Source organism: Balaenoptera musculus, chromosome 4, assembly GCF_009873245.2.
Source record: "Balaenoptera musculus isolate JJ_BM4_2016_0621 chromosome 4, mBalMus1.pri.v3, whole genome shotgun sequence".
Taxonomy (NCBI): domain Eukaryota; kingdom Metazoa; phylum Chordata; class Mammalia; order Artiodactyla; family Balaenopteridae; genus Balaenoptera; species Balaenoptera musculus.
This window is the reverse complement of record NC_045788.1, coordinates 5,161,264-5,188,632: the sequence shown is the minus strand read 5'-3', so window position 1 is coordinate 5,188,632 and position 27,369 is coordinate 5,161,264. Positions and strand designations below refer to the sequence as shown.

The following is a 27,369-nucleotide window of genomic DNA, read 5'->3' as shown; positions in this document are numbered from 1 at the left end:
ACTTTCTTTTTTGCAGCAGGATTCTCAGGGAGCAAACCCTCGCCCCTGCCTGGCTGTAAGTACCCCCAGAATCTCCATCTGGTTGATTTTCGGCCACATCGAATTTCCTCAGTGCCATCAGGCTCCCATTTTCTCTCCTGATGGCCAAGGGCTGTGACATGGCACCTCTCTGGCAAACTGTGGACAATTTGTGAGGTTGGCAGGACCACGGGCAGCTATTCATCACGCCAGCAGTGGAGAAATGTGTGCAGCCAGATGGAAGGGGAAGATGATTCAGACATACTGGAGACAGTACATGGTTACAGACTTCTGCTGGGATGCACCTGCCCTTCATGCCAGCGCTGTCCCCTGACCCAACTGTAACCAGGTGACACGGGGCAGGTCTGCTGTACTGACAGCCGCCCAGGACCACTGCCTTCATCCGCTGAGAAGTCTTGCAGCTGCTTGTTGTTATTTGCGGATCAATTTTTTTAAAATTTATTTTCTTATTTATTATCTCTAGGTCTCATTTGCAAACTGAGGATCATAATACTACCTTTTTCTTTTTCTTTTTTTTTTTTTTTTTTGCCACACGTGGGATCTTAGTTCCCCGACCAGGGATTGAACCCGGGGCCCTCGGCAGTGAAAGCGCAGAGTCCTAACCACTGGACCACCAGGGAATTCCCTATTTCCGGATCAATTGTTGTTAACGGCTCTTCATCCTCGGCACATGCCATTTTTAAGTCTGTCAAATATTCCTGGGGGTGGACAGGGTAACTTCACAAGTCTTTATGATTTTCCCTTGCTTTTACAGTAAATCCCAATCAGGTTGCTTGCTGGGATTTTTCCTCTCTTCTTTCTCCCGTGTGAACCTGATTCTTAACTCCAAGTAATGAATGCGAGATCCACAGAATAAGTAACAAACGTATCCACGGTGACCGAACAGCAAACTCTTAAGTTACTGCGCAGTCAGTGCAAATGAACAATTATTGAAAACACTGCCCTAAAATTTCAGTAGGAGATAAGAGTGAGGCTTAAGTCATTAAAAGGGTCCATTAGCCTCGTGAGTCTGAGACAGCACACTCAAAACACGAGCTATTCTGGAGAACTGGAAATATTACTTATTCCACCAACTTGCACACACACAGCTGACTCCAACTGAGAAAGGACAGGGTCCCAGTGTCCAGCCCCTAAGGGGAAGGGGGTCTACAGAGAAGCAGAGTCTGGGTCAATCTGTCCAGGCAATGAGTCTTCAGTTAAACTTGAAAGGCATAGCAGGCGAGCAAAACTGACAAATTAGATTATTTACAAGGGAAATAAATACCCTGCTTGCATACCAATTCCTCGGGTGTTAGACCATCACCATGCTCTTCATCACTCCCTGCTGGGGACACAAATAAAAGACTTCTGACACCTCTACCCCATTCTCGCAAATCACCAGAAAAGCCCAAGAATTCAGCCCTGCTTTCCTTTTGTCCCTGTTCTCCCTGAGCTGATAAACCCTCTGCAGTTCAAAAATGAAGAAGAAAGTCACAGTTTGGGTGACCAAACTGCAAAGTGAAAGCACTGTTTTGAAAAATTACCTGAAATAGCTACACACACATAAATACACATATGTGCCTACGTACATACACACACACATACATACTGTTAAGGATGTGCAACATTAAAATGCTGTTGAATCTTAACACGCCTGGGTCGTATTGTCAATTCTGACCCTAGATCATGGACCACACATTTTATGAGAGACAGGTGGGCTCCCAGAGTTCTGGATGCCAAACAGCTTGAGGGAGGGGCTGCATAACAGAACCTGAAAGAAACAGCATTCCTAAATACACACGATTTCCTCCGAGAATAGAAAACCATATCTCATGCCGGAATTATGGTAAGACCGAACCGTGCTCATGACACAGAGGGCAACTTTAGCCTTGCCTTTAAAAGAGTATAATTTCATCTGAAGCAGGACATCACATTTCAATGTGTGCTATTAAAAACTTGCATTACACAGTGAAACTAATTGCCCTGTGAATCACCCTGCTTTACAAGACGGCTGGACGAGCATGCAGTTAATAATACGAGCTGGCCCAGCGAATATTTCTCCAAGAGACACAGGAAAATCCAGTACAGCACAGATGGCCTCTGGACCAGTACTTTTACACCACTGCTCTGGTTAACACTACATCCTCACCACCATCACCTTAGGCATTGTTGCAAGAGGTTGAAAACTTAAGCTAACATTAAAATCTTCCTTTCCATCTCTCAAATACCATTACAGATGCTGAAATGTTATTTTGTCCAAAAGACATATTATCTTTACAAGCTTTTGCATGTGTCAAACACATTCACAATAAACACTTGCTATTTTATGAATTGCCAATTAACACGCTTACCACCTCTATCACTACCCCCTGGAAAGAGTGTTAACTCTGGATTCTGCTTAAATTTGTCTATCAAATGAGGAGCCTTTCTTTAAAATCGGTTTTAGTTATTTTTAAGACTTATTTCCTAACATGACGCAAATTAAAGGGAAATCAAAACTGCTGTCAAGACAACTAAAAAGCATTCAGCTTTTGCATACTTTGGCAAATGTTTCAAAGGCTCGAGCGAACAAAACAAATAGTACGCACAGCAATAAACAACCGAGAAACTAATACTGCCCCAGCGCAAGTTTCTCGAAATACCTCTTTAATTGAAAAATGACTCTAGCTTACATATTTCCAAGCAAGTCAACTAATCACCCAGAGCATTTGCATCATGGAACCCTCGCCCCTCTTCAGCTGCTCTCACAAACCTTTTAATATCAGAGAGATGCCCTTAGGTGATGATGCGGGATGAAACTTACAGAAGGAAAGCATAACTTCAGGGAGGAGGAAAGGATATTCCGTGTAATTCCTTGGCTTCCTATTTAGGCAAGGCTTTTGCCTTCTCCCCATCAGTAAGTTGCAGCGTTACAGTGCAAATGTGCAGCTCCCAGCCCACTTAACACCGCTCCACTAAGAGCCCAGATCTAAGCCTCAACATGTTTTCTGGAAAGGCAGGCAGCTCCGCAGAAAACCTAAGGGAGGTTTCCACCACGGCACGCAACTAAACTGCACAAACATTTAACAGCTCCGAGACCTCTAAAGGTTTAAAATAATATGCCTTTTGTGCCAGGCTGCTCTAGCTGGATGGAAAACTGGGATACCGTGGAAGCGTGCTCTCAGCTGCCCAAGCACCGCACACCAAAGAATGTTTTCCCTTTCTGCCTCAGAATTAGGGAAAAACCCACATGCTTAATGAACCGTGGATATGGACTAAGCTTCCCCGGCATCCACAGCACAGAACTTTGTTTTACATTCCATTGAGTTTGCCCATGACTTTCCCACGCCGCACCATTTCTCCTTCCTCACCTAGCTAAAAAAAAAAAAAAAAAAAAAAATCAACTTCATGCACACAAATCAAGGCAAAGTTTAGCCACCCTCACCCCTGCCTCTTTCCTTTTCCAACTTCAACTCCTCTGCGACTAACAAACAGCCCCGATTGTAGCACAAAGGAAGCTCCCAGGGCTGCACCAGCCGGGTCCTCCAGTTGCCAGCTGAAGGTAGGTTTACTGGAATAGATTCTCGAGGCTTGCCGAGATTTTCGAAAGGGCTTGTCTGCCCTGGTGAAGAGCTGGGCACCCCCAGCATGACATCATCAGCGTGAACACTCACCAAAATACATTATGCTTCTCATTAATCAGACAGCCGGAACCCCACCGCGGCGTCTTCAGCATCAGCTCGCACCCAGGGCTGCCGCGCAGAGCCAACCCGTTTCATGCTACATTCGGCGGAAACGTCCCCGGCGTGGAGAGCAGGGGCGCCGAGCGTGCCGCCTCCGCCGCGGGATGAGCGCCTCGCGGGCCGCCTTTCCCGGGCTACGGTCCCCGGCGGCTGGAGCGTGCGCTCGGGCTGCCTGCTGCACTGCCCATCTTTACTGTAATCCGACTCCTCCTTGCGATGTCCTTGCTGCGCCTGTGACATCAGGACTGAGAGTACTACAAACAGACCCCCCACCCCCACCCCACTCCACCCCACCCCACCCCCGGTTCGCCGCGGCTCCGGGAGGCGCTCCGATTGCCTGCCTGGACCAACCCTGGTGCTCGGGAAGCGTTGACGAGCCCAGAGACCTGGGAGGGGGCGGAGTGAGGGGCGCGGGAGGCTCTCTTAAAGAGAGAAGGGTCTCCAGAGCCACCGCGGCGCGCACGGGGGGAGAAATTCACCGGGGGGTGGGGGGCGGGAGGGGACAGGGTTAAGGCGACTTCTGTCATTGACGTGTCATTAGACACACTTTTATCCCGCCCCTCCCGCGAATGGCAGCATCCCCGCCCCAAATGAACCTCCCCTCCCAAGTTTAAAAGGCAGTAGGAAGAGGAATGGTGCCTTGTGCCTGCATTCTCTTTGCTGTGGGCTTGAGGGTTGGTTGCTGTCTGTGATGGTTATACCTAAAAGACTCCAGGGACCATGGCTAGGGTAATACAGGTTTCCACTGAGAAGTGATCAGATCACAGAAACCCAGCAGTTGGTGAAGAGTTGTTTTTATTTCTTGAGTATTTTCTGAGCTAGGTTGATAGAGAAATGTAAAGAAAAATAACTGGTGATGAAAGTCACCTCGCACTTGCACGAGATCACATTTGCTGCCTCCCGAAGCAGGCAGTAGAAAGGACACTGAGGCTGAAATGATCCCTGACCCCAAAGGGAAGAGACATTTTAGCCTGAAAGATAACCAGGATTGTGTCATAATTCAAGTCTGGTCACCAGTATAATATAGACACACACACACACAAGCACTCCCATTACATTTGAGATGAACAGTCGAGAAAGGCAAAGCTTAGCAAAGAAGCTTAGCCCTTACATAGAAAAGGATGTTAAAAAGAAATCCCTGAAAGCTGGAGTGATTAATATTTCAATGCTCTGCACTGAAAATAAACCCATAGAGCAAGTTCAGTTTCATAAGGACTCATCTCTTTGGGGCCCAACTTACTTACTGGACCATTTAAACAAACATTTCTACAAAAATCTATTAAACTAAGAACTGAAGATATTGATAAACCATAATGGAAAAGAATATAAAAAAAGAAAAAAGCAAATAAAAATTTTTTAAAAAAACTGAAGATAAAGAACTGTAGCCTATGGAAGCAAGCAATTGATATATTTTAATAGGAGTTTTGGTAAGCCATGGTAGCCAATATTTCTCCATTGTGATATTAAAATATTCCATGGTCTTTCCTTGCACAATTCTGTGTCTGTTGATGGGTTTAATACACTAGGAGGGGCTGAAGCCCGTAACAGCTTGCTCTGCAATCTTGCAGTGGATTATAAAGAATTTGGTGAATGCAAATAGATAATCATATATAAATCAGAAACATTACAGCGAGTCTTAGGATAAATCTGGTGATGCTCTTTTAGAAATAGTCTTCATTTAAAGCAATTTGGAGGAAGAAAATGTCAATAGTAAAGAATATTTACTTTTTTTACTCCTATTTTTAAACTAAAACTAAAAAGAATGTTACAGGAAAATCCTGAAGACAACACATAAGTGTTTTTCCTTTTGGACAGATGGAAATCATCCAAAAGTACAATTATTGGCCTTTCCCTCAGGCAAAAGAACCATCTGTGGTAGAGCTTATTCATGAAGCTCATCAGGTGTCTTGACGGCCTACATGGGCTAGGGGGCGCTGTAGTTTAATGTTAGAGTTTTTGGTCCTTTCGACTTCCTGTAGTTAGAAGGTGGAAGCTTTTAGAGTTGCATTTAAAACAGGAGATTTAAGATACTAAAGGACTCTCTTAATAATTAATAACACTCTTGAATTTGCGTGGCATTCTGCAGTCACAAGGTCTTTTCACTTATGTCATCTTTCTTACTAACAAACTGAGATCTCGAAAGGCGTATATTATAATCACAAGAACCTGAGGCTCAGAGACTTTAGGCAACTTTCTCAATTATGTCAGTAAATGTCAGTACAGAATAGTTGTCTTACTATTTGTATGTTGACTTTATGTTCAAGTCCCCAGCAGAGCTCTTTATTCAAATATATAAATGCTAAATTTCCTGTTTATAATGGCTCAGGTAAAGATCTCCCCCAATCGTATTACATCACTGCATGTTCCAGAAAAAAATATATATTTATATGGTCATGAAAATAAGAGGCAGAGAGCATTTGGTACTAGAACATTCCAACCTCTGCCGGGTCTGAAAGAGCATGGCATCCAAGGAGCAACTCAGTGTTACATTCATACAATGGAATTCTGTTCAAACAAAAAAATGAGGGTGTCTGCTTTATTTAAACACGTGTGCCCCATCCACCTCCAATTCAGGGTTATCTGGAATGTCAAGACCTCCGATAGAAAAGTTGCTTATTTCTGGATGGAAAACAAGTGGTTTTGATTTTACTTGTACACTTATTATCGTTTCTTCTAAAATTACTTTATGTGTATATATTATATTTATGAAGAAAAAAATGCGACTATTTTTATCTTGAAACAAAATAACATCTAAACAAAGGCACAGCTGAGGTTGGCTAGACGTAGGGTTGTGGACTCGACAGCCGTGCCTGAGAGACGTGCCCATATGTCACCCCCAGGAGAGGACCCAGCAGCTCCCAGGGAAGGACCTCGTTCACACCCGTGGCTTTTCTCTGTCTCTCAGAAAGTATGAGAAGCTGAGAAATTCTGAGGGGGAATAAGGTAGAAATAGACCTTTCACTAGTAAAACAAAGGATGCCCTAAAACCAGTCACATATTTGGACTGAAAACATCATGGGAAGATGTGAATTTTCTCTTTGCTCAGATATCCGGAGAGCTGCCTGCCTGGATTCTCCTGTCTCCTGAAAGTCTTGTTCAAAGGTTTGTCAGGGTAGTCATTCCCAGTCTCCCTTCTAACAGTTCAGACTGCCTTCCTCCTTCCCCTGGCTTTTCCTAACCCCTCACCACCCTCTTAAGTCTCCATAACATTTATCACCATCTGACCCACTACTGTGGACATCTGTTCATTTTGATCTCTCTCCATTGGAATATCATCTCCACGAGGGCAAGGATTTTCCTTGTTGTTCACTGCTGTCTCCACCATCCTTACAAGGGTATCTGGCACTTGTTGCTACTCAGTAAACATTTGTGAATGAATGAATGAATGAACATAACTGAGTACAACCTTACTCTGTGTAAAACATCATACTTTCCTATGTGCCTGCAGTCAATTCTTTGAGACTGATGGCGTTTGATGCAAACTGTTTACACAAATTGAGTGTGTCCATGCTTAGCAGCAGCTGTTCTTATATTCCATGCAATACAGATGCCAGGTGGTCCTGCAGACCATAATCTGTGAGCTTGCTTGTCCTGTCTCATAGCTGAATGCAGCAGTCATACAGCACTGACTTAGCAGAGCCCGTTTATGTTGCCTTCCTCTGCGTCTTAGTTTTGCCCACTTTCATCTCTTCCTTATGTATCAGCAATAAAGTTTTATCCAATGTTCCTTATTCCAGGCTTGCCCAAGGCCAACCCATGCTCCATATTAGATCCATTATTATCTTTTTAAAACAGATGTCATCAACTCACTCCCTTGCTCAAGACTCTTCATTGTCTATTTCACCTACCAGGGTATATAGGGCCTTTCACAACTAGCCCCTGATTACTTTTCCACTTGTGAATATGCTTGATCCTTCACAAGCTTCACTCCAATCCCATTGCAGAACTACAGTTCCCCTAAAGACTACACTCCTCTTACCTGCTGTCTTTATCTGGACAGTTCCTATTCAACTTTTGGGGCTTTGTTCAAGTATTATTTCTACTGAGAACCTTTCCTAACTTCAAGAGTGAAGGAGGTACTGCTCCTATTTTGTTTTCAGATAGCATATTATCTAAGTCCTACTTGAGCACTTAAACATAGTGTGGGGATTTCCCTTTACTTGTCCGTCTCCCAAATGAAAGAGGATGCTCTTTTTTTTTTTTTTTAAATCTCCAAGACCTAGTATAAATCAGTATTTAATGAATGATTCCATTATTTATCTATTCATTCATTCCATGTTTACTGAATAAATTCCATATCTTTTGAATGTCTACTTTGTGCCATGCATTTTACTAGGTGATGGATAAAGAACACTGCAGAAAGTGCAAAAGGCAATGGGGGACGTGCCTGAGGGTTACCAGGAAGAGCAGGAAGGTCAATGTGCTAGAGAGGCAGTAGGTACTGAGGAGGATATTAATAGTTGAAGTGAAATGGGTTACATGGAGCCTAATTCAGTAGGACTTTGGTTGGCCATATCATAAAGATTTAGACTTTTATTCTGACTTGTATAGAATGCCTTTGGAGTAACGTAATTTGACATATTTTAACAGGTTCACTATGGCTGATGCATGGAGAATGGATAAAAGGGAGCAAAGGAAAACACAGGTGACCACTTAGGAAGCCTTTGTAATAATCTAGAAAAGAAATGGTGGCTTAGACCAGGGTAGGAGCAGTGGAGATAGTAAAAAGTGATTGGAATCTATACATATGACAAAATGGGTCAATAGGATTTCTTGATGAGTTGGGAAAGTGATGGAAGAGAAAAAAAAAGAGTAATAGATTATTTGAAATTTGGGGACTGAGCAATTAGAAGGTGAAATTTCCACTAACTGACAAGAAGACTGTGGAAAAACATGTTTGGGTGGGGGGGTAGGAGGTAGTCAATGCGGGACCTATTTAGTTTGAGTCCTATTATAATATTCAAGTGGAAACGTTCCCTAGCAGTTGGGCTATATAAGTATGGAGTTCAGGGGCGATGCTTGAACTTCATATTTAAAGTCATTGTTTGTATCATTTTTTTTTAGATTCCACATATAAGTGATATCATATGATATTTGTCTTTCTCTGTCTGACTTACTTCACTTAGTATGATAATCTCTAGGTCCATTCATGCTGCTGCAAGTGGCATTATTTCATTCTTTTTAATGGCTGAGTAATATTCCATTGTATATATATGTACCACATCTTCTTTATCCATTCATCTGTCAGTGGACGTTTAGGTTGTTTCCATGTCTCGGCTATTGTAAATAGTGCTGCAATGAACATTTGGATGCATGTATCTTTTCCAATTATGGTTTTCCCCAGACATATGCTCAGGAGTGGGATTGCTGGATCCTATGGTAGTTCTATTTTTAGTTTTTTAAGTTCTCCATAGTGGCTGCACCAATTTACATTCCCACCAACAGTGTAGGAGGGTTCCTTTTTTTCCACATCCTCTCCAGCATTTATAATGAACTTATATACAAAACAGAAATAGACTTACAGACATAGAAATAAACTTATGGTTACCAAATTAGGAGTTTGCAATTAACATAATACACACTACTCTATATAAAATAGATAACCAACAAGGGCCTACTGTATAGCACAGGGAACTATACTCAATATTTTATAATAACCTATATGGGAAAAGGATCTAAAAAAGAATATATATATACATATATATGTATATATACATGTATAACTGAATCACTTTACTGTACACCTGAAACTAACACAACATTGTAAATCAACTATACTTCAATTAAAAAAAGAGAGGAAAAATAGCAATAAACAAATAAAAAGTTGTATTTTCAAATAAAAAAAAATCATAACCTTATAGATGGTGATTAAATCCATGAGACCAGGTGATACCTCCAAGGGAATATAGATGGAAAAGTAGAATAGGGTCAACAGTGAGCCCTGGGGAATTATAAGTGCAAGAGACCAAGTATGTGCGTATCTGGTGACTGAATATTTGTTGAAAGTACAATAATCTGTTGAATGAATATTTGTTGACATATGAATGACATTTGATGGAAGGCTATTTATTTTAAGCCTGAGTTTGCCTCCGTCTCATATACCTACACCCAATGTCAAAACAGGTTGAAAGGTGGAGAAATAACTAATTTGTCTATATGAGAACAAATGACAAGTGCAACTAATCTGTGTAGTGTTTTGATCAGAATTTTGTAGATTGTGTAGACATGACTACACACACATAAGTCATTTTTATTCATTGATTCCTACTTGATGCTTCCATTGAAACTAAATGCCTAGGGACCTTAATCTGGACAATTAATAGCCTACAGGAAAAGAAGTGCTAATATTGTGATAAGAAGAAAAATTCTATAAATACTGTAATATTGTAAAATTCTACATATCTCCCTAACCTTGGAGACATCATCTAATAAATTCCTTCTATATGTGGTCAGTTAACATGGGCTTTTTTACAAGATTTACTAACTGGCATTGAGAACCCTCTTAGAATTCTTACCCTGGAGCTGGCTGTGGCCTAGGCATGTTTATTCATTCAAAAAATAGTTATCGGGTACTCACGTGCCAAGCACTGTTCTAGGTGCTGAAGGTACATTGATGAAATTACAGACTCTCTGTCCACATGGTGCTTACATTCTTGGGGTTTCCATAGCTTAACTTATCCAGTAGGATTTGGAACCTCTTCCAGCTTTGTCTCATGCAGAGGAAGACTTAAAATATCCTTCATCTCCTTCATTCATTGGTTACGGTTTGTTGTTTCTTTACCCCCATAGAATGAACATGAGGGCAGGGGCATATCTACCATGTTCATACTGTATCCAGTGCCTCAAAAAGTGTCTCAACAATAAGAGACATGAAATAAATATTTATTTGTATTGATTTATTATTTATTTGAATGAATAAATATCTCAAAAGTCTTCCATATGATGCTCTGTCCTGATGCTACCGAGAATATAGTTATAGTCTACCAGGAATGCCTTTTCCTCTTCCCCTTTATCTGTCTAGATAATTGTATTCACCACCCAAAACTGCTCAGGTATTTCGTTTTCTAAGAAGCGTTCCCTAGGCTTATGTCTGACTCACATGTTCCCCTAATGTGCTCCCATTGTTTGCAAAACTTTATTCCAGTATTTATTAGATTGCCTTTCAATAAGCAGCTCAGTTATCAATATCCCTGAAGCAGAATGAAGGTTCTTTGGAGTCATGGAAGAAATAGACAAATATCAATTCCTTTAGTATTTTAACATACCTCAGAATATAGCAGAAATGCACACCAAGGACATGGCAGATTGGGTTTGTGATTGGAGCGTGCTGTTAATATCCATGACTTAGGAAGCAGCAACCTTTGCTGTGGTTGGAGACGAGTATCAGAATTCCATAGACAAGGAGGAGACTTCAAGAGCAATCTTAGGGTGAAGAGAGAATTCCCAAAGCTGGGAGGAAAGGCCAGCCAGGAACCGGCAGGCTGATCAGCCAATTAGGCAAAAGACACATCAGAAATTCTGTGGGTGGAGCAGGTCAGGAATCCAATATGGGAGCCAAGTATCACCAGAGTCAAGAACAGAGAGTTTAGGCAGAGAAGAATCTGGGAAAAGCTAATCAAACCCCAGCTGCTCTTACAGGTGCCTTTTATTAGCACATTTGCCCTGATTGATTGATTGTCCTGATTCCCTTATAACAGGAAGCGTCCCAAGCTCCCTTTCTGAAGTCTCTCGGATTAGCTCCCTGTCACGTTTCCCTTTCTTATTTTCTTTTTTCCCCTCCAAAGCCCTTCAGGAACGTGTTCACATTTTTATCTAGCTTTTAATAAGGCTGACTGGCCTCTTGCTTTATGTCTATGTAGATATTTTCTCCAAAAATCAATGGACACCACATCAGACGTTTGGTAGTCCTGGTCTACCTACTTTGGTGCCTCACTCACAGGAAGTTTAATTATTGTAACTATTATCATCAGTGGCAAAAAAAAAAAAAGTGAAGATCCTATATAACAAGACACTGAACTCAAATATTTAAGCTACTGCTCTGCTTCTCAAAGCATTTGGTGTCTTATTTAAGGAGATGAAGCATTCATACAAAAATATAAGTAAAAAAAAAAGGTAGTATAAAGTAAATGACAAATGAATAATCTAGGACATGTATGTAAGGGCTTGGTAAAAGACGAAATTATAATGGCTTCAAGGCAAACCTGGAAAGCTGCAGAGAAGAGGTGGCACTTAAGTTCAAACTTTATGATTGGCCAGATTGATCAAATGCAGACATTGGCAAATGACATAAAGCAAGGGTGGAGCTGTGAATGGTAGGTCTGGGAGACAAAGAACAAACCAGAGCATTCAAGAGGAAGTTTCATGAAAGATTTTCATGCCAAGCGAAGTTGGAGAGGAAAACACAGAGCCTATGTTGGATGTGACCTCACATCCCAGATTAAAGGGTTTGAAGTGACACATGATGCAGGGAGTGTCTACTGAATGAATATGTGAATGAACCTTAAAGTGTTTCCAAGGACAGAAACGTAATAATATGCCTCCCAAGATATTTGGTGACACCCTACCATGAGTTAATACATCTTGTAGAGCGGGTTGAGAGATCTTATACGCTCCAGAGGTTTCCAATTTTTCTTAAAATAAAATTCATTTATGGTTTCTGGGCAGCAGTTTGAGGATAAGCCCTCTCCCCACAACAAATGTGCTTGCAAACCAAATGGAAGAAGAAAACAACATCATATTGAATTTCTTCTTTTGCTTTAAAAAAAAAAAAGATATTTCAAGGTAAATTGAGTACAGGTCAAGTACAGTTGGATGCTTTAGGTCATGGACATTCCATTTTTATATATACCGTGATAATAATGCTATAGAGTGAGCACAGAGACAATGCAGTGTGCCCCCAACTTTGCAAGCCTTCACAAAGAAATTGAAAGTGTTTCCAAGTGTGCATAATTCTGCACCTCAAGTCAAATACAGTAGATGGAAATTTGTTTGGCTTCCTCTGTCAAAATGTCTAAAACACATGAAGGAAATGTGTAAAGGAAAACAAAATATTCCAGTTTCAACATTCTTTTAATTATATCTCAGTTTCAATCTTGGCTTTGCTCAAACGTAGAAACAATCCTAAGGGCTCATCTCTGATCCTTTTGGTGGATAAAATGACCGCGTGTGATTTTTCACCCTTGACTCAAAAATGTCATTTCTGGAAATCCATGGTATTTGTCACCATGAATACCATTTAACTGTGGCAGTACCCAAAGGAACTCTGCACAGCCATACGTGAATACAGCTGAAGGAACTTAATTAATCTTGCTGTCACTTCCATGATGCTTTTCATCAGTTTTGCTGCTATCTGATCAAATGGCTTTCTCCGTATTGGAAACGGCTACCCACAGCCTCTTGGAAAAGCATTTTCAAAAGGTAAACAAAGACTTGCCTTTGTGGTAGGGAGCTTTGATGCAGACACACATTATTGTTGCTACTCTAACATGGAAGTAACCCTCACATTTCCTATTTAAGATTACAAAATCACAGAAAACATAAATATCTATTCTGTCCCCAACCGAGAAATTGCTTTAAAATCTATACACAGAATATGTATTTGAAATAAAAGGTCATGTTTTTCTTTCTATTCTTTTCATGAATAGTGATGCTTAATTCATTATCATGAACTGTACTTACAGTATAGAATATAATGCATAACAAATCTAGACTTTTTCACCGACCACTGGTAAGCAGATGAAAGTTGGGTTTAACTGATACAGCAAAGCAAGTGATCATTCAATGACAGTACCGGCCCTCACTGTGAGTCATATTTTGGAAAGATTGGTTTCATATGTGTATATTTTAAGTATAATTTTACTTATATGCTGTTTTTGCATTGTTTTTTCAATGCTGGCCATAATTTAATTTACTAAAAAGAAATTGGAATGATTTTGTAAAATGTCATCACATTTTGACCATATGAAAGTCAACTCAGTCCTGTGGGATAGCCACAGAGAACTAGAAAAGCAACTCACCAATAGCTCAACATCCGTGGTGGGCTCTGATGAAAAAATATCAGTAATGTGTCCTCTTTCTTCATGTGTGGAGCCAGCCTCCAAAATTGCCCCCAGTGATTGATTCTTGTTTCCCAGTATTCACACTCTTGTGTGGCCCATTGCCATTTTGGGTAGAGCTGACCTGAGCAACAAATAGGATGTTGTTGACATGACCAAGGTGTGACTTTCAAGATGAGGTCATAAAAGGCAAAGCGGCTTTGGTCTCTGTCTCTTGGATCACATCCTCTAGGAGAGGGGACTTGCCCTGCTATCAGGACACTCAGTAAACCCTACAAAGAGGTACACATGACAAGGGACTGAGATTTCCAGCATTTCCTGGCATCAAGTTGCCAGGCATGTAAGTAAGCCACCTTGGAAGTGAATTCTTCAACTTGGGTCAAGCCTTCAGATACCTGCAGCTATAACCAACATTTTAAATGCAACTCATGAAAGACCCCAAGTCAGAACCACCTAACTGAGAAACTCCCAAATTCCTGACCAAGAGACAGTGTGAGAGATGATAACACTTATTATTGTTCTAAGCTTCTAAGTTTGGGATTTTAAAAAATATGTCAATAGATGCATCATGCAGTTTTATAGCCTACTTGTAACAGTGGGACATCTGTACAAGATTAATTAAAATGATGACAGTGTGATATAGAGCTCAGCTGAGATAGACATAGACATAGGGCCTTGAAGAGGTATGTATCCCTTTGGGTTTTGGTTTCTTAATGCGTGAAATGATGGAGTGGGAATGAGTGAGGGTCACCAATGCAAGAGTCTTTGGATAGACGTGAGGAAAGTCTTGATAATATAATTGCAGGGGGTGAGCTAGATGTCTGTTTATAGAGACTGTTAGAGCCTTTGGAGGATTGACAGTGTGTGTCAACGAGTGCCCATTATTTTGCTTCAACTGACCGGAAGCCATGAGGGAATTCGAACTTAACTTTGCTAGATTCTTCCATTTCTTCCCTTCCCAGTTTTTACTTTCTATGAAGAAAACAGTACCCACTTGATAAAATCTTTCATGGAACTTCAATGTGAAGCCACATTGTTTTAAAATTATGATTTTTTTGTTTTGTTTTATTTTATTTTAATTATTTATTGGCATATAGTTGCTTTACAATGTTGTGTTACTTTACAATGTTGTGTTACTTTCTGCTCTACAGCAAAGTGAGTCAGCCACATGTATACATATATCCCTTCCCTCACAGATTTCCTTCCCATCGAGGTCACCACAGAGCACTGAGTAGAGTTCCCTGTGCTATATAGTAGGTTCTCACTAGTTGTCTATTTTATACATGGTAGTGTATATATGTCAATCCCAATCTCCCAATTCATCCCACCCCCTCTCCCCGCTTTGTTCTCTACGTCTGTGTCTATTTCTGCTTTGCAAGTAGGTTAATCTGTACCATTTTCCTAGATTCCACATATATGTGTTAATATACAATATTTGTTTTTCTCTTTCTGACTTACTTCACCCTGTATGACCGTCTTTAGGTCCATCCATGTCTCTGCAAATGACCCAATTTCGTTCCTTCTCATGAAACATTTTCTTTTTCCCTTCTTTTGCATTTTCCGATATCTTTAGCGTTTTATTAAAGGGTCTCTGCTACTGCATTCAGCTGTTCCATCTGTTCTTCCCTTCCACCACTCTCTCTACCTTTCTCTAACTCGTGATCAAATTTCTACCTTTATCTACCAACTCATGTTCCTCTTTGTCTGGGATCACCATCTCCCCTGCGTCTGGCAGGCCCTTCTTCATACTTTTTTAACCTACTGAAATGCTGCTCATCTTTTTTTTTAATTTATTTTTTATTGAGATATAATTGACATAACATTATATTAGTTCAGGTGTATAACATGGTGGTTTGATATTTGTATATACATTGTGAGATGATCACCACAATAAATCTAGTTAATATCCGTCACCATATATAGTTACGGAATCTTTTTTTCTTGTAATGAGAACTTTTTTAAAAAATTTATTGGATTATAGTTGATTTAAATGTTGTGTTAGTTTCTGCTGTACAGCAAAAGTGAATCAGTTATACATACACATATATCTACTCTTTTTTAGATCTATTCCCATATAGGTTATTACAGAGTATTGAGTATAGTTCCCTGTGCTGTACAGTAGGTCCTTGTTGTTTATCTGTTTTATATACAGTAGTGTGTGTATGTTAATCCCAAATTCCTGAGTTATCCCCGCCGCCCCCACCCACATTTCCCCTTTGGTAACCATAAGTTTGTTTTTGATATCTGTCATCCTTAATCGTTTCTTTCTTTGTTTGTTTGGTTTTGGTTTTGGTTTATAGGAGAGATTTATCTGAAGAAATATTATGAAATACAAAACAACATAAACCCTTAATCTCCACTCCTACAGTGGTAGATTTGATATAATGCACAATAAAAAAAACTTTAAAAATCCAAAATACACAAAGTACTGCACAGTTTGATCACTAAGTCATTAATTGACCAGCAAGGATGAGCCTTCTCTAGGATGGTTGCCAAGGTCATAATTAGTGACTAACTTTTTTTATACCTTAAGAGAAACGTTATCTATCCCTTGATAAAGTTCCTTGGTATGTCTTCCTGTTTATAATGTGAAATCTCATTTGGAAGAATTAATATGTATCATTTATCTTATTGCCACTGAGTGTTCTTACAATGCCTGCCCATGACACACCTCCCAGATCTCCCTAAAATGAGAATTGTTGCTCAGCTGCTAGGAATGCTTTAGACAGAAGGCCTTCACCTGCCAGCCTCTTTAGGTGTTGTCTCAGATGCTGGGAGCTGCATTGCTAAGGTTTCTCCCCCTGTGGTGGACCACATCAGTGATCAGTGTGGAAATAAAAGTCCTGGCCATCTCAGACCAATTTGGGACAATCTGGTAGAGTTGGGCCATTTAAGCGCTAGAGCATCCAAAGCTGTCTTTGGACATGCATCACAGCTCAACTTCTTTTTCTCTCTAGTCGAATTCCTCTTCTCCCTCCCACAGAGCCAAGCCAGAGTGCTCCCAGATAAACACTCTACCTGCTAACCTTCCTCTCTGTCTGTTTCCCGGAGAACCCATCCTGTGACACTATCATTGTGGAAGTACTCAATATATACTTGGTGGTATAAATTTAAGTCCCAAGTACCTAAAGGCAAGCAAGACTAATTTCCCAAAGAAGACAGTATGCTGACGCCCCAAGAAGCCCTTGAAATTGCTGGATAATTGAGAAAGAAAACCCACCTTTTCTCCAGAGACTTGTTGATTTAGGAATTAATGTGAAGAAAGGAAAGCTCAGAATTTAAATGAATGCCCTGGTCCGTGTACTCTGTCTGAGTAATAGTGATGGCTCAGAGCTGTCAGGTCTTCCAGGAGATATTCAATCATGATGCTCTCCTCTTTCTTTTCAAGAACGGTAATCACTCAGCATTTTATCTTTTCTAGAAGGTGTCATTATTTTAAAAAGACAATAAAAGTCTCACAAGGGTTTCTAGGTAGTGGAAAGTTTTCTCTTCACCTTCAATAAAAAGGAAAAAAAAAAAAAACTGGAGGAGAAAAAGACCCTAATTAATTTGAGCATGAAGAAATCCATTAGCTTTAAGGAACTTGCATAATTTTGAAGTATAAAATTTCTTGGGAAATCCTTTTAAATTGAGTAATTTATCATGCACTTTAGTATCTCAAATACACATCACATATCTTTGAAAATAATGTTGTATTAGTTAAATAACCAGACCAGTTTTTCTGGAGGGAAAAAAACCAAAAACAAACAAAAAAATATTTCACCTTAGTAAAAGCTTTGTGGAGAGTCTGCTCTAAAGAAACTATCAGCAATAAGACCCCTTGAACCTCTGATGGGCAGAAAGAGAGGTTAGAGAGGACTCTGGAGAACATGACGTCTACGTTGAAGAGTACGGATAATTTCAAATTAAATAAAAATAAAGGACAAGTATCCTAGGCATAGTTCACAGCAGGTGCAAAGGCCCTGAAGAAAAAGGAGCATGGGAACAGGAGGTAAGCGAGGCCGAGCAAAGTGGTACAGAATGAAGGACGGCAGGTACCTTGGAGGCAGTCATGACCCTGCTCCAAGGATGTAGAAAACCACAAAGGGTTTAATCAGGAAAGGGATGGACTGTATGCTTATTGATTCAAAAGGTACTAGAATAGTGACCTACTAAGTATTGCGTGGAAATAAAGCACTCATATAACCATGTGACTCTGAGATAAACATATGCAGAAATGCCCTAAATCTCTGACATAAGTCCCGCTTTTCCTTGCTTGGGTTTTCTGTCTACATGTCATCCAATGAAACGTAGTAGACAAGGAAAAAAAAAAAAGGACGTTTTGCATGGCTGGGCTTGTCTAGTTGGGAATCACCAATTCAGCCAGTTTCAGGGTAAGTCAGCTTTTTCAGCTGTCACGGGAGCTGAGCATTGAACACAAGAATGAAAACTGAACAGTTGATTGTTTGACAATTGACCCAGATTAGCCTTCAAATGATGGAGTCAGTGCGTTGGCTAGATGGGAGTCTGTAATATAATTACCTATTGTATATGCATAATGTATACATGTATATGTGATTTGCAGAAGAAAATAGAAAAAGTGAAACTTTGAGGTGTATACCACAAGTTTTTATGTTTATCTGCCAGTTGTAGTATAATTCTACATTTCTGGCTCACATGCCCAATTTTTAAAATTGTTTACTTTTCTCCTGCCTGAAAATTTCCTAAGTAACATCTCTCACATTATGGGTGGCCCTGTTTTTGAAGATCCTTAAGCACTAAAGTGTATTCTGAGACTGTCATTACCTATGGTGGCCTCAAGGATTTGCAGTGGCCAGGAATGTCTTGTTTCTTCCATAAAGTTTCAAAAATGAGTGTCTGTCTAATCACAGTACTATTTTCAAAAGATCAGCAGGTTATTGCATTTATTTTGAGAAATAAAGGCAGCCATTTCCTAAATGTTATCTATAATATATATATATATATATATATATATATATATATGTAACGTGAGTATGTGAGATTTCACTGTCTTAACCTTCCTAGAAATATAAGCAAGGCATCAATCTTGATGGGAAATATAGGGAATTTGGACATATTTCAAGATGGTTGCCAAGCCATCCTCCTCTCTGGGAAAATTCCTTTTCCATATGAAATATGCAGGTCTTACTCACCCCTGGACATGACTGATTTGATTACGGTGACCTCTGAATAGGATTTTCTGAGACCTATGACTTGTATGGCTCAGCTTGAAAAAATGAACCAAGACAATCCTGTTTGTTCTTGAAAACAAACTAAGAGATGGAGAAGGAACTTGTCAATTGGTGATGGACCCTGGAACTAGGAGTTCATATAAACGTAGGTCTTACAGAGTCCAGTGCAAGGTGGATAAGCCCAGGAAGGTAGAAAAGAGGGGAAGAGGCAGAGAGACAGAAAGAGAGCAGGCAAGATGTATGTTGGATGGAAAGAGAGGCTCATTCTTATAGGGTAGGATTTGGTTATTCAATGGTTTCTTCTCACGTGCACCTTTCAAATGATTTCATTTTTCGCCCTGAGGTAACTTTAATAAGTCTCTGTTCCTCCAATAGTAATAATCTCTTATCACTCCCTTAGTTAATTGGAAGAGATTCCATAGACTGACACTAGGGGGCGTCATGGTCAAGTTCTGTACCCTAGCCTTTTGACTATTTCTCCTAAAGAGGAGAACACAAAATGGCAGCATCGTGAAGAAGAGAAAGACAGTGGTCTAGAAAAGAAGGAGAGCAACAGTCAGGCTGGAGGGAATCAAGGGTATTCAGGAAGTGAACTAAGAGTAGTTATGGGACGATAATAATGGTTTCTAGAAAAATGACAATAGCTTCTAGGTCTCCAGAACAAAGAGCTATTCTCTTCCAACTTTTATTTTCCACTAACATTTTGTGAAGATGTGCTTGTGAACAATAAGAGTAAAGGCTTTTGACTCCTAGGGTTGATACGTAGCCTGTTCTCCTTATGTTTTTATGTATTGTTTTCCTGATAATCAAACCTCTTTTATTACTAGATGATGAAGAACATTGAACTTTGTCAACTAGATGACTTCCTATCTGTTGTGAATGAGTGACATGCCTATTGAAGTGTTAGAACCCCAAATCATGACTTTGGCCCATGTATCGAGGCACCGTCAGCACTCTTTCTAGAGATCAGTTTGTGTTTTAGCATATTACTGGCCACGAGTAACATGGATTCATTGATTCTCTCTGTTATCTCAATTTCTGATGGTTCACAATAGATCTACCAGATTTCCTATAAGATGCAAATCTCAGCGGAGATCCTGCAGGAGAACAGAGAAAGTCTTATTAAACCACTGTGGAAAGTCCGTTAGAGGATGAAGGATAACAGATAAATAAATGATGAGGTCAAGACAAGTAAGTTAGAATAGATGGAATTTGAAAGAAGGTATATTAAATGGAGCAAAGGTGGCATGAAAGGATAAAACAAGTTAGAAGGCAGGATAAAGTACTGGAGACCCTTGAAGTCAAGAACACATAGTTAAAATTGTATTTACTAGAAAAACTGTCTGGAGTTGAACCGATGTACTTGAAAGGATTTGTGGCTATGGGTAAACAGGACAGCCAGACAAGGTTCTATTAATATAAGTCTTATCTAATCCAATGCTTGATTCAAGTTGTGGGCTCAATGACCACATTTAATGTAGCTGTCAAATATAAGATCTTTTCATACCCAATCTCTTTTTTTGTTGTTCATGAAACGCGGCTGAAGAGCCTGCGTACAAACACCCCCCCACACACATATGCACACCACGACCACTTGTGTCTAAGCCTAAATTGAAACGGAAATGTGATCCGTTGAGAGCCTTACAGTAATCACACTTGTTAGGGGAATACTAGGACACTGTGAGACACCCACCTTTGAACAAGGCTGAAGCTACACACGTGTTTTAGGCTTGTATAACTATCCTACAAAATATATTTCCCTTTTCAGCTCAACTCCCTCCTGTATTTGACAAATTTCGCACATTCTTTACCTCCAAGCTCAGACATCACTTCTTCCAGAGCACCTCATGACTCTACTGATAAGCCTCCACACTCTTGCTCAGCACCCTCTCTTTGGTGATAATGCATTTTTTGTAACTGTCTGGACCCTCGCCTTCACAGACTATAAGGCAGATGCCACGGCGAACTGGCCACTGTACCTCCAGGGTCTAGTGTGCGGTTCATGGTAACTATCCAGTACATACCTGTTAAATGGGTGGATGGATGTGTGGATGGATGGTGAGTGCAGAGACAGTTGGGGTGGAATGTGCGGAAGGGACAGGACAGACAAAAAGAGAGGAGGAAGGAAGGATAAGATACTGTGATGTGAGTGTATGACAGTTGTATCAATAGATATTTGGATAACAGATACAGATGACCTTTCTTTTGGAACATTTTAGTAATGAAAGAAGTGGACTCTATAATGCTGGGTTAAGGCACAAAAGTGTAAATGATAGCTTTATATCACTATGAACACCCACTGCATATCCAATGGACTAGCCCTTTATCATAAATTCTAGCCGACAATGAAAAGTATACTTGAATTTTTACATTATTACAGTTTGTTCTAACTCTGCACATAAGAGTACATTCTAAGCATAAGAGGATTATATGAACATATACTTGTCTCTCATTTCTAGCCTTGCTGTATGTAATAAAGGGTCTCAGAGGGAGATATCTTAGTGGGCTATGGAGCCCCTGAGGCGGCTGAGACAACCCCCAGGGCCATTCATGCCTTGTGACCTATGCCTGCATTCTGGTTATGGGCAAAGATGAAGGATCTTCTTGAAGATAGAGTCATGACCCATTTTATAACCAGAATTGTGCATTTAGAAAAGAGTGACACACTATGATTAAATATACAAAAAAGGAAGGTGATAATTAATAAGAACTTATTCTTAAAGTACTAATTCTTTTCTTGCTACCTTCTATTTCCTCTTTATCTCTATTTAAAGAAGGAGAATCGATGCACAATTAACAGGTTTGCCCAAACCGGGCAAGGTCACCTTATGGAATGAAACTCTAAAGAAAGTCTTTCTTTACTACCCCTTTCCCAGGGAAGAGATAGGAACTTGCAACTTTCTCCATCAATTTCAACCTAAACACAGTTTTCCTGAGGCTTTGATCACAGCATGTGGTGCATCTATGCTTGTATGTCCTCCTTCACTGGACGGTGCATTCCCTGAGGGCAGAATGTTGGCATCTGTGGTTATCTTACTCATGTCTGTGCTCCTGGCTCCCACAATAATGTCCACAGTGAGTCTGCAAAGATGTTTTTAGATGGGTAAATGAAGGAGTGAATGAAGGCACACAAGAGGAAGAAGAGTCACCACTGACCATGTGGCTGGACATCTGTACATTTTCCCTGATGAATCTCTGGAAAAGAGAGTAAAGACATATTTGAGAATGGAATTTTTGCCATGAGAAGTTGTTGTGTTTGTTGTTTTGCTTTGTTTATACCAAAAATGGTAATTTATCATTTTAAGATGGGAAACTTCTTTTTCCAGTGACTGATATCCCACTGTTCCCTATCTAAGACCGTCTCCATTTCCTGATATTATTTAATCTGAGGAACGGAAATATTAGATAATTTGTTGTTCTTAGGAAACGTAACATCAGAGGAAAGGGAGATGGGAAGGCTTAAAGGTTTATCCAGGCCACTGGGAGCTCCTCAGCAAAACCTCCATTTTATGTCCTTGATGTTTATGTCATTAAAATTTATAGAGTCCCAGTCATCTGGACGGTGCTGGACAGATATTGCCAAATTTGAGGTACTTATTTTTTATTATTTAACTACAGAAGTCCTATAAATCGCTTTATTCCTAAATATGGTTTTATAGTGTTCAGGTGTAGAAATTCTATATATCTTAATTAACGTGGTGGTCACATGGGTACATTTGCCAAACTAATCGAACTTTAGACTTAAGAACTGTATTTTTTTTATTAAATCATATTCTAAAGAAAAGAGAAATGGAAAAAAATAAATGCTAAGCACACACAAAAGAATTAGATTGGGTAAACATGAGGTTGAAAGCTGGAGTGAGCTATATGATATGGTTAGAAAATAAAAATCAAAATGAATCTTAAATTTCTAATGGACTTAAAGTAAGATTGTTACAAAAACCAGGGGCGACGGGTCCCTCAGGCTTTGGCAACACAGAATGTTATAGTAGAAAAAGCATGACTTTGGAGCAATCCTGACCTAGGACTCAATCCAAGCATTGCCATTCAACAGCTGTGTGACCCCATGAAAGTTACTTAACCTTTGGAGATTCCATTTCACCATCTGTAAAACTGGGATGATAATCTCTACTTTGCTTTTGGGTTTTGAACAGTTGGCTTATATAGGTGCTAAATAAATAGCTGCTATCATCGTTAATATGCATCATCTTAATAACAACATTTTAATTTCTGCAAATTTAAAAGAGTTCCATGAACATGAAAGAGAAATTTACTATTTTGTGCTTCCATGCCTGGCCACATCAGGCTTCTCTAGTCTTTTCCTCCCCCGAAGTGAGTTTCTCTGTTAAAAACAAGGGTCAACAAGAAGTAACACTTTTAAAAAGAGAAGCCAGTGGGGACCCTCTGACGGAAGCAAGAAAGGGGAACTAGGAGGTAGCGACTCAATTCCGTGGTCTCACAAAGCCCAAAGGCTTATGAAAAAGAAATAGCAATTCCCAGGAAAGATATTCTGGTAGGTTCAGAGCTGGAACGGAGTGGATTGATTAGGAAGTATTGAAGAGATTCTGCTGACTAGCTGGATAGATGATGATGGTGTTGCTATGATTGATGAAGTGGATATGATTAGGAATCATGTAGGATTTTGACGTTTCTAGTCCAGGACCTGTCATTGATATGAGCACTTGGGAAACTCTGAAGATGCCCAGTGAAGGGGGAGAATTAACAGATTCGGTTAAGATCTTCGTGGTACCTTTGAAACAAGGAAATAAAAATAACACAGACAGGTGAACAAAGGATCTGAAACAGAGGGGACAGATGGAGGTCAGCGGTATGCTGGGAAATATGTAACAGCTGACTCTCCAGTGAAACAAAGCCTTGATTTGTAGCATTAGCCACTCTCCATGGTTTAAACACTCCCACCAAGGCACCCATTTCATGGCATCGATACAACAGACAGAGCTTCCAAAGAGATGTGCACAGTGGGCTCTTGCAAGGGGGTGCAAGCCAGTTTCATCACATAAGGGGTGATTCTAGACGCAAGAAACAGTCAAAAGCATAAAGAGTTTGTTGAAAGTTCAGTAAATTCCTCTGGCTAAGGGATGGCTTTCGCATATCGTTTGCTTCTGTTTCACTTGTGTTTCCTTTTATGTTAAAGTTTTCGTGCAGGGTCGCTTGGTATTTTCAGGAAGAATTGGCACTGTTCCTTAAAGCAGCATAGAGTATTCATTATTGGCACCTGCAACACCTGCTACTTCCCAAGGTCATCAGAATGTTAGGGTAAAGGAAGACTGTTCCTTCTTACTTAAAAAAACAGGGGGAGGAGGGCATGCAAATTGCTTTCATGGCCCTACTATCTCTAAAATATTCTAAACTCTCAATGAACCTATTTGCACCTATCTGAAGTTTGTACCTCTGGCTGTGGCCTTTAGCAAATGGGACCTTATATGTTATCTAATTTCCAAATTTGTCTTCTACAATTTTATCATGACCGTTTTGGTTATTTGTGCATCTTTTCTTCCTCCCTATAGGTTTGCTGTTTTGGTGTCTCCAGAAATTGTTTTTATACTGAAATACTTGAGGTTCTTAATGACAGGGGAATAATGAATCATTTTCTTATTGATAAAGAATGTGATTCTAGAGTATATTTTTGGATTATCTAAGCTAAAAATAGTGTACATTTCTTTCTAGAGCTCATTTTTTAAAAGTAACACTTTTCGCTAATTATACAATTTGGGAAAATTAATAATAATTTTATTCCTGTTAAAGAATTTGGAAAATTCAGAAAAAAAGTAAAGAAGAAAATAAGCATCCATAACCCCACACATGAATGTTATAAGAGTACTATTTCCTTTCAGCTAGTCAACTTTATAGCTTATATTCACAATATATATTACGTACATATTAAATATTTTATACTATTTCTTTGTATTCCGAAATTTTGTTTAATATTATACTAATCAACATCCTCCCCATGTCATTAGATTCTGCAAAATATAATCTTAATTGTTGAACTCCTCTGTCATGAGTGTGCATATTTAAATATTCTTCTGTTTTTGGACAGTTACATGGTTTCCAAGTTTTCATTATTGTAAATGGGATGGCAATGGACATCCTCTTCCATTAGTTTTTGTGCTTATTACTCATTGTTTCCTTAAATAAAGTCCTAGGAATGTAACTACTGGGGTAAAAGGTAAAATCGCTGCAAAGAATTTCAGTACGTAGTGCTCAATTGTTTTCTCAAATGGATTGTACTGATTTACAATAACATCAGCACTGTATGTGTCTATTTTCACTCCATCATCACCAGCGTTGACTATTATCTTTAAAAAAGGGAATATATGTGGGTGTGTTTCTGCTAGTGTGTATGTGTGTGTATGTATCCCATCACATAGATTACGATTGGCATTTCATTGTCATTTGCATTTATTTTTCTTTTATCAAGATAGGTTAATGTTTTCTGTGAAAAAAATGTGTTTGTGCATGTGTGTGTGTGTGTGTGTGTGTGTGTGTGTGAGAATTTCTCTTCTTATCCCTTGCTCATTTTTTAAATTGATGTTTAGCATTTTACGGTACCTAAGGAATTTGATGTAATGTGCAGGTAACTGAAATAACAAGTTTTAGTTGAACTTCTGGAAATATAATTTCTAAATGGAGCATCAGAAATTACCATAAAAGGGAAAATCAAGCTAAATTATGAAAAGGATATTTACAAATCATAATTATACAGAGCAAAAAGAAACATTATCCCTTACAGCTATGAGAACTCCATGAGAAAGGCATATTTACTACCTTTTTGGGCAGATACTGAAGGTTTCTTCTTCTGTCCATGAATGCAGTTGGATTTAAAGACCAGATTCAGAAGGCTTTCCAGCTCCCTTCCCATAACAGAGCTGCAGAGGAATCCTTGCAAACAACTGCTGTGAGCTTTAGATATGATTTTCTAATTCTCCCTTGGCCCCCAAACATGCTACTTCCTCAGTCTTTTCACCACATGGGATCATGTTGCCAGTAATGTCTTTGGGATAAATTTGAATTCATCAGGCTTGACTTTAATTACATTATGTAAACTAGAAAATGTTCCCAGTAGGCTTTGAGGGAATAGCTTCTGTATGCAATTGCAACATCCTGTCTTGTTTGAAATATTTGTATTTTGATAATCCACACTGACTCCAAACCCTTTTTTGATCTTTGTCAGGAACTCATTTTCATCACATCGGCCTGAATTTACTTTCTTTCTTTAATAAATATTTGCAAAATTTGCATAAGTTCCTTCCCTCTAGCCCACATCCTCCCCAAACGCCTCTCTCTTTTCCGCCCACTGGGGCAAGATGGTGAGCAGAGATGGGCAAAGCATCCTTTTTTGCGGGTTATCCCAGCACCACGGAAGTGGACATACCTCAGCTGACTTCTGAATAGAAAGCATTCTGAGCATAGGGAAGAAATGCTTTCAGAATAATCAAGCAGGGAAAGAAGAATCATTTGAGACATTCCATGGACTCTACACTTAGGTTCATTATGACATCTGTGACGTTGACCATACAGATACCCCATTGTAGACTGCATCATTGGTCCCCAATTTTTTTTCACATCTTTATTGGAGTATAATTGCTTTACAATGGTGTGTTAGTTTCTGCTGTATGACAAAATAAATCAGCTATACATATACATATATCCCCATATCCCCTCCCTCTTGCGTCTCCCTCCCATCCTCCCTATCCCACCCCTCTAGGTGGACACAAAGCACCGAGCTGATCTCCCTGTGCTATGTGGCTGCTTCCCACTAGCTATCTATTTTACGTTTGGTAGTGTATATATGTCCATGCCATTCTCTCACTTCGTCCCAGCTTACCCTTCTCCCTCCCCGTGTCCTCAAGTCCATTCTCTATGTCTGTGTCTTTATTCCTGTCCTGCCCCCACGTTCTTCAGAACCTTTTTTTTAGATTCCACATATATGTGTTAGCATAGGGTATTTGTTTTTCTCTTTCTGACTTACTTCACTCTGTATGACAGACTCTAGGCCCATCCACCTCACTACAAATGACTCAATTTCGTTTCTTTTTATGGCTGAGTCATATTCCGTTGTATATATATGTGCCACATCTTCTTTATCCATTCATCTTTTGATGGACACTTAGATTGCTTCCATGTCCTGGCTATTGTAAATAGTGCTACAATGAACATTATGGTACATGGGTCTTTTTGACTTATGGTTTTCTCAGGGTATATGCCCAGTAGTGGGATTTCTGGGTCATATGGTAGTTCTATTTTTAGTTTTCTAAGGAACCTCCATACTGTTCCCCATAGTGGCTGTATCAATTTACATCCCCACCAACAGTGCAAGAGGGTTCCCTTTTCTCCACACCCTCTCCAGCATTTATTGTT

General features: G+C 39.7%; 1 protein-coding gene across 4 annotated transcripts in view; it reads right to left on the bottom strand.

The window, feature by feature from the left end:
- ZNF385D (zinc finger protein 385D) overlaps positions 1 to 27,369 on the bottom strand; it is a 953,569-nt gene that overhangs the window by 319,851 nt on the left and 606,349 nt on the right. Inside the window, exon 1 of one of the 4 annotated variants that reach the window (XM_036851516.1) lies at positions 3,672 to 3,983. The exons of the other annotated variants lie outside the window; for them this stretch is intronic. Coding sequence (XP_036707411.1) covers positions 3,672 to 3,693 — 22 coding nt within the window. The 5' untranslated portion in view covers positions 3,694 to 3,983. Of the gene's footprint in view, positions 1 to 3,671; positions 3,984 to 27,369 lie in introns of those variants that run through there. 4 annotated transcript variants of the gene reach the window in all.